The sequence below is a fragment of the Teleopsis dalmanni genome, chromosome X, assembly GCF_002237135.1.
Source record: "Teleopsis dalmanni isolate 2A chromosome X, ASM223713v2, whole genome shotgun sequence".
NCBI classification, from domain to species: Eukaryota; Metazoa; Arthropoda; class Insecta; order Diptera; family Diopsidae; genus Teleopsis; species Teleopsis dalmanni.
In genome coordinates this window covers 74044538-74053465 of record NC_051848.1, presented here as the reverse complement: position 1 = coordinate 74053465, position 8928 = coordinate 74044538, and the positions used below count along the sequence as shown (strand labels likewise).

The following is an 8928-nucleotide window of genomic DNA, read 5'->3' as shown; positions in this document are numbered from 1 at the left end:
AATGTTTAATGCAATGCAATTTATTTAATAAAAATAAAAATTAAATAAACAAAATAAATTTCGATTCTGAAAATATTTTTTACTTTATGTTTTAAAAGCTAGGTATATTGGAAGTTTGATCTATTGTAAACATTTTCCAATAATGTAAACATTATCTATATATAATTTAAAATTGAATTTTTTATTTAAAAACAGTGAAATATTTATTGTTGCGACAGATCTAGTTACTTCATGATCGAAGAGGTCAGTTATGATCTTCAAATATTACAACTTATAATAAAACCTAGCGTGCGATTAATTATGGGGTGTATATATTTTCGAATCATCATCTTCTGAATTGACTTCTCTTTGTACTTTGTTGGGCGCATATTAAAAACGCTATTGACATTTATATCGTTTAGCAAATAGAAATGCGCCAAATCTACTGGAATAAGTGGAATTGTATAAAGTAGTATTCATAGTACTTGTATTTAATTCATCAGCTATTCTCCTTCCTTGAGATTCGGCGGCATTAGCTACTGTTAATCGGACAATTGTTTCTTAAATGTGCAGCTTCTTTTTTATTCTGGTTTAAATACAACAAATATTGTGGATGTTATTGTAGCAGATAATAGGTCTGTTCCACTAGCTACTCATAGTAACTTTGAGTAAACACTGTGTATACACAAGCGCGTTCCACCAGCAAATTTTCAAGTATTTTTGTGTAAATTTTACTTCCGTTTTACTCATGTTTTACTATGAGTAGTTCGTGGAACAGACCTAATATGAAAGAAATTAAAGATACAAATACATAGGTTAGGATATGGTTGGATAAAGGAAGTGTGAAAGAGAAGGAAGTCGTTTAGAAACAATAACAGATTGTGTATGAGTGGTGAAGATTCAAGAACGGCGGGGTCTACCTCTCGGAGGCATTGGTCAAGTTTGATGGTCAAGTGACGTTCAACACTCTCAAAAGGGACAGCACAAGCAGATTTCTGCTAGCTATAACAACGACAAGATAGACGAATGTGTGGGATTTCAATTTTAACAAATCTGGGTTGAGGTGAAGAAACCTAATCACTAACTACAAAGTCAAAGATAAATTGGGTTTTTTGTGCCTTCATATATAATGTATGTAAAATCTTTCTCTATCCAACTTTTGTATGATAAATAAATAATGTAATATAATGTAAATAACTTATGTAGACAATATGTGGAAAGCTGACGCACTGCTTCTCGTACGAACAGCAATATCTCACGACCACTTCAAGGTGATGCTAAGATTTATTCGATTTGATAATGAAAATACACGTGCAGATGATATAAGAATAAACAAAGTTGCAATGATTCGGGACAACTGGACAATATTGAACAGAAATTTAGGAAAAAGCCTACAAATTATATGACTACATCATTGGCGACTAGCAATTATTTTCATTCAGAGGCCGTACGAAATTTACACAATATGTACCCTTCAAGCTGGCATTAAATATGGCATTAAAATTTGGGCTTATGATGCATCAAACACCTTCTACTTACAAGGTCATATTTATAACGGCAAACCATATATGGTCCTCGACAAGTAAACGTTGGTGAACGAACGGTTATAGACTGAGTTTACTTGTATAAAGGATCTGGAAGAGATTTCGTTACCCACAACTTTTTGACATTATTAAAGCTAGGTAGGCCATTAAACTCCTGGAGCATGGCACTCGTTGGAACAGTCAGAAGAAATAAACAGTTCCTGCTAAACAACATGCAGTCGCCAAAAGAAAGACCTGTGATTTCAACAATCATGATGCAACAATCTGTTCCTATGTACCAAAAAAATAAATAAGTTCTACTTCTATCAACCATGCGTATGACAGGAGATATTGCAAATTATCAGAACGCCAAGCCAGAGATAATAAAATTCTAAAATAAAATGAAAATGGACGACGTATTCTGCTACCAACAGACTCATGGCAGACGTGAAGCTACCGCAATTGTTGGTAATTGTCATATTTGCCAACATCTGAGTTGGAAGTAACGAAAGACTAGAAAGTCATGTGTAGTTTCCGTGAATACATTATATCAGCGAATTTCTTTTTCTAATATAAAGTCTTTAATTTTTCTAGTAATAATTTATCTTTTAAAAAAATTTTTTTTCATCCATTTGTACAAATGGTGCATGAAGGTACCTTCTTGCACCTAAGACTTCTTTATTGACGGTGAAATCAATTCAATTTTATATTTTAGAAAGTTGTCTAGATATTTTTCTAAAATTTTAAAAATATTATCTTAAGCAAACGTGTAGAGAACTTCTAAAATTTCAGGTCGCTGCTATATAAGCAAACAAGTTGTTGCAATTGAAAAGTGCAAAAGTCACAATTATATCTATGCCGTCCATCTAGGGTTCAGTTTAGGACTAGAATCCATTTCGCACAAAAATTTTAGCAAATGTTTCCGAAAATAGATATATTTGTATTACATTTATTATTTATTACATTTTTAATATTTGTACATAGTAGAAATAAAAATTTACTGCAATGTCCAAATATTTTGGGACATTCAAATGGATGTTATAGCACTAGGGTTTAAATACGGAAAATCTTTATATTGGGTCTGTTCCACGAGCTACTCGTAGTAACTTTGAGTAACACAAGTGCGTTCCACCTGCAAATTTTCGAGTAACATCCCTGTCGAAATTTGAAAATGCTACACAGACTTTTGTGATGTGTGAATCAGCTGTTTTGGTTTGAATTTAAATTTTTGTTTTGTTTATTTGCGCGGCATTGGTGTTTTTACCAGACTTTACACAAAGCTGTTCCATGAAAATTTGTGTAAAGAGCACAATATGGCACTTTATCTGTGTTATGCTCTCAGTTTGTGCTTTACTTGTGTTTTACTTGTGTTTTACTACAAGTAGTTCGTGGAACACAACTAATATAAAAAAAAAAAAATCGTATAAACACTTCAATTCAATTAAAATTTAGCCGAAAATCTGTTTGCAAATATGTGTGTACATATAAATATTACATAAATACATATGTCACATAAAAATTTTTAAAAAAATATTTATCAATAGTAATATAAATTATTATTCATATAAAGAAATGTTAAATAAACAACATTTTCCAAATTATTTTTATATTAATTGTAAATATAATCTTCTTCGTTTTTATTTTAAATTTTATAAATATTTTAATATTAGAAATTATATATTAACGTTTCCGATTGGTAAATCTGGAGTAATTTTTTGAATCGAAATGCACTTTTAATTTACTTTTAGCGCAATTTTAATTTTCGATTAATAAATTTTGAGCAAAATATATAATACTCGATATTAATTTATAACACTTTAGATATTTTGCTAGTGTAGCAAACTTACATAAATTAACAGCTGTTTTGTATAATTATAAGAGTGACTTATTTAAGTACACATATGTATTAAAAAAAAATATAAATGTCTACAAACACTACTACAAAGATGTTAGACTCGAGTAAATTGATGGTAAATTGAGGGAAATAGTAAATTATGTCGGTATGGCAGCGAATGTTGGTATTTACCAGAGTTTCGAATAGGGTAAATTAGATAAAAATTAAATAAATTTGGTGTTATCTTAGTGAAAATTTTATAAGATGTTTAATAAATAAATTTAAAAACTTTTATCCAAAAATAATAAATAAGTGCAATAAATAAATAAATAAATATTTACATAATTGCAGTGCAAAAAATCTCTACGAAATTTCAATTTACTTTATCTCAATTTACTCGAACTCGCACACCGGCATAAGCATCAAAATTTGACAGATCGAGAGTAAATCTAGATTAAATCCAGATTTACCAATTGAAAACGCCATATGTTTAAAAAACACAAATTTTCTTAATTTTTTTAAGAAAATTCAAATGACACAGAAATAATAAGTTTGTCAACTTCCTAAACTCTCTCACTGTGTTATGTTTCCATTTCTCAACCGAGGTAAATTTAAGAAACTATATAATCAGCACAAATTTGTTAGTAGATAAATCACTGCTTTTCGTAGAGATGTATTCTAATGAATTACAGAAACACGTTTATATTTATCTTTAGTAGAAAATTATAATTGATTTAAAAATGGATATTTACTTCGTATTGTATTTAAAAAATTATGTATTTACTGTACATTTAAAAAAAAATAATTATATGCCCTGTAAAAGCCGCCTTGCTTTACATTACTCGTATTCAAAATTGTTTAGTGCCCCTAAACAAAAAATATTATAATTATATATTATTTATATATATATATTTTTTTTTTATCTTTAAAAAAAATTTCATGATCACTATGAAAATAACAGAACTTTCTTTCTTTCCATATGTGCTCGATACTATCGAACCTTTCAAAATGCATATTTCCATTGTGTGTATTTCTGATTTATTTTCCAATCTTGTTTTTGATGTAAATAGCAAGATAATGTTTATTAGCTTTCTTAAGGCTCAGTTAGACGGTAGGTAACGTAAGAAATTAGTTCAAAGCGAAATGCACAACCAATCAAATACGCAGGTTTGGTTGGTTGTGCATTTGGATTTGAATTTTTTTTTTACGTTACCTACCGTCTAACTGTCCTTTACTACTCGATGTGTTCTACAGTTGGGTCTGGCAATACCAACACTTGTGTAATACAGCACAAGATCGAGTTGTGACGGCGATTGTTAAGTTACACCAACACAAATAAACGCTGCGGCGAATTAGTGTAGTGGGCTTCGTAGTGCTGTCGTTTGTTCTTAATTCTTATTTGGTGTTTGGCCGTTGATGTAGTGTACGGTGTACAGTTCATAGTGTTTCCTAGTTGGTGGATGTTTAACGGGATCTTAATTCTGGGAAACGGTCAAAATGCCAATTATTACGGAGCCTTGTAATATTTGCCTGGCAGATTTTGCAAATGATCAGGAAATTGACGCTACATGTTGTGGCCATATATTCCACTCGAGGTGCTTACAGGACTCGCTTGAACGGTAATTATTAATTGAAATATATAAAAACAATGATATTATTTTTACTATATCGGTTGATTGTGAAATCATTTAGGAATTATTATTAAGTAAATAAAAAACATTATTCAATATTGTTGAACTCCTCTCGATCAGTGAATTCAAGATAAAAATCGCTTTAGTGTCCTATGGCGAAATATAACGAAGGGATTTGATATGTGGCTTGTAATATACATATAATTGTTATAACGGTATCATTAATATATATATATATATGTTATTAAAAGGAATTTATAAGTATATTTTTCTTATTTCACATTTTTAAATATAATAAGAAAAAGGGTATTGTAAAGTACAGAGATAGGACAAATTATTAAAGAAAATATGAAAAAATATGGCGTCAAAATTCTTTTAAAAAAAATCGTATACAAATTCTGAGAATAACTGAGAATAAAATATAGTAAAGTATAGAGAAGACAAATTAATAAAGCAAATATCAAAAATTATGGCGTCAAAATTCTTTTCAAAAAATCGTACGCAAATTCTGAGAACTGAGAATAAAAACTGTTCACAGTTAACAGTTCTCCTATGCTTGATCCTTCATGATTAATTGCACGTGTAGCGTACAGAAAAGACAAAATAGGTGAAAGACAAGCAATAGAGTGGGCCTACTAGAGAGCATAAAAATTCTTTAAAAAAAGTGTACAAATCTACTAAGAATCGTAGCGTAGCATTACTATAGTTTCTTCTGTTTTTGTTTTTTTTTTTTACTTTCTTTATAAGAAGTATTTACTCTCAAAAATCAAATTCAAAAGAGACAATAATTTTTTTTTTTGTTCGAATATTCTAAGAATTATTAATATTCTTAGTAGAAGATACAATAAGTATAATTATAGACTATACCCTTTTTCTTATTATATTGAAAAATGTCAAATAAGAAAACCCATTGTCTATAACCCATTGTTTCCGTATGGAGGGTTATGCCGAGTGCACTTTTGATCTTTCTGTCACTTCTGAATTTTGTATTATTTATTTAAAAGACTTTATATATACTATATTATTTTATGTTTGTATTTAAAATGTGTACACACTCTCATTAGACCCTGCGCTTGGGATAAACAAAAAGTAATGAGTATTTTTTTGATGATTTGATTTCCTTCTATTCTTAATTTTAAAAAGTGTTTAAAATTTAATTGTTTAAAAATTTTATAAAAATTATGCAAATAATTTCGTTTTTTTAATATTTAAACAAGCTTTTTTTTGTTTGCTTTGTAGGTCCAATTATTGTCCTATATGTAAATCTCATGTTTTTTATAAGCATAGGATGCATTTACCTTTATCAAATGTATGTGCACATCAACAAGGATTAGAGCAACTGAAGAATGAGATAATACAATATTTTTTGCTTGAAGTTGACCTATATAAAATTTTGAAACTAAAGAGAGACCTGAATCAGTTTAATGAAAACACGGATTTCCAAAATGGAGTCAATAACTTGATCTTAGATATTTGTTACCAACACAGCAAAGAAGTCTTTGAAAGTAAGCAAATAATTAATGATCTTCGTGTGAATACTATGAAAGTTTTGACGGAAAAGAATGTATTGGAGTCTCAATATAAGAAGAAAATCGAACAGCTCGAAGCACAATTGAATATTGTTTGTGCACAAAAGATCAAGTTAGACGCTGATTTATCGAAGGCTCATGCAAGTATTGCAAACCGCAATATAGTGACACAGTTACTTAGAGGTTGGATCGCGTCGACTGACCAGTTTGTTATATATAATGAAATGATGTCCACACTAGAAAGAAAGTTCGAGGAATGCAAACAACTGCAAGTACAAGTTGGTGAACACTTAACAAAGATTGCAGACAGTGAAAGAGTAATAACAAACTTAAATACGGAACTCGATTTTATCAAGTCTGAAAAGCTGTTTAATGTAAACATGTTTAAAAGTTTATCGCATAACTTAAGAATCGAAAATATGAAATTGAAAAGTTCTTTAAAATGTTTCGAGTCCGTATGCAATCAAGTAAGTGCATCAATACCAGATAGTACATTAATACCTGATATGGCACCGATACCAGATAGTGCGTCAAAATCAGTTAATACGTTAATACCAGATAGTACATCGATACCAAATATTGCATCGGCACCAGATACTGCGTTGATACCAGACATTACATCGTTACCAGATAGTTCGTTGAAACCAGATAGTACATCGATATCTGATATTGCACCAATACCAGATAGTGCGTCGATACCAGATAGTGCGTTAATACCAGATAGTTCGTTGATTCTAGATAGGTCGTTGACACCAGATAGTACAAAAGTTTCAGATAGTGCATTGATACTAGATAGTGTGATAATCTCTGGTCAAAACAAAGTAGCATCTTTCAAAATGAATATCCTTCAAGAAGTAAACTACTCTGGAAAAGTGTCATTTTTGAAGTCTATTACAAAAACAAGTAAAGGCAGTTCTTGCAGTCGTAAGGATGGAGTTATTATAAAATTATTTGTAAATAAATATGATAAGGTTGACTTAAAAATACTAATACTAAATATGGCAGTAGAAATGAATGCAAATATCACGACTTTTGACATAAAAACGATTAAAATTTTGAATTCGGACAAAAGAAGATTTAGAGAAAAATTAACACTTCTTGTGAGATTTTGGCTACCTAGTCAACAGGATGAATTTATGCGTTCAAGAAATTTATTGAAATTGTCCGCAAAATATCGTCATGTTATCATAAGTAATTATTATACGACAGCTACAGATTATATGGAAAATACAGAAAATTACAATGAACTTAAACCAGATTCCGAAAACATGCTGTCAAAATATCCAGAATTCGATTTCGACCTTTACGAATATGCCGAAAAGTGTCTGAAAAAGATCCACTACTACAGTGTTTTGCGTAACAAAAATCGTATTTTTGCGCAAAAACGTAGTAGTTTCGAGTCTTTTGAAATCGTCAGTAAGGCTCAAGTGGACGGATTGGTAAAAGAATATAGAGAGAGAGTTTTCGCACGTAGACAACCAGAATACACTCCAAGACCACTTAGAGGTTTTTCTAGGCCATCTGCATAAGATGAAATTTGTCGAGTGAGAATTAAATTGAAAAATTTAAATTATTTTTTACAACAATTATTTTTTACAACAATTATTTTTTACAAATTTAATATAATTTTTACAAATTTGTTTTATTTTTTTTAAATTATTTTTTTCTATTTTGAGTGGTTGATTAATATTATTTCTAAAAACATTTTTTATTACTTTTTTTACAATTTCTAATGAAATTGATTAATTAAACTTTTTTTAATTCGATTTATTTGACAACTAAATAAATATTTATATATACAATTAATAATCAATTATTAATTAAGCCGCGTAATATGCTTTAAATAATTTTTTTAATTTTAAGAGTTATGTTTTTTTTTAAGAAAATACCTAAAAATGTTAAATGATTTTTTAAGCCATTGGTCAGATCGATTTCGATAAAGAAAAACTGACACAAGACTAGAAGTCCTTAAATAATTTTAAGAAAATTTGTTTCATTTCTCATAATAATTTATTTAATTTATTTTATATTTATATATTTACCTTATTTTTTGAGTAACAAAAATTTTATTAAGAAGTTTGTCTTCGATAATATCTTCGAAGTTTATATGAAAATAGAAATGATTTGCTTAATGAAAATTGGAATATTACAAAATTTAAAATAATTTTCTTATACTTTAAAATCACTAATTAATCATTTATATTAAGAATAAATAAAATATGAAAAAATATTCTGTTTGTTGCTAATTTTATAGAATATATAATATTTGAATGGATTTGCATACCTTAGAACCCTGAAAAATAATATGTTGATTGCTTTTTAATAGAAACCCTTTTCTGAACTTATTGCCAACTGTAAATAGTCAGTAATTGATTCTTCCAAATTACTAATAACACAAAATTGGACGGTTTTAATGGGCTCCGGTCTCTATT

General features: G+C 29.0%; 1 protein-coding gene across 1 annotated transcript; it reads left to right on the top strand.

The window, feature by feature from the left end:
- Positions 1–4753: 4753 nt before the first annotated feature.
- On the top strand, positions 4754–8025 carry LOC119688555. Its single transcript, XM_038103228.1, has 3 exons — positions 4754–4955; positions 6207–7399; positions 7502–8025. Exons 1-3 carry the CDS (start codon positions 4834–4836, stop codon positions 8023–8025), a joined length of 1839 nt encoding a protein of 612 aa, XP_037959156.1. The 5' UTR covers positions 4754–4833.
- Positions 8026–8928: the final 903 nt, after the last annotated feature.

Bases quoted from the DNA above. Each gene is read 5' to 3' on its own strand.
- LOC119688555 (XM_038103228.1), top strand. From the start codon at position 4,834: ATGCCAATTATTACGGAGCCTTGTAATATTTGCCTGGCAGATTTTGCA. The intron at 4,956-6,206 runs GTAATTATTAAT...TTTGCTTTGTAG, and splicing joins TTACAGGACTCGCTTGAACG to GTCCAATTATTGTCCTATAT. The intron at 7,400-7,501 runs GTAAAGGCAGTT...TAAATATGGCAG, and splicing joins GAAGTCTATTACAAAAACAA to TAGAAATGAATGCAAATATC.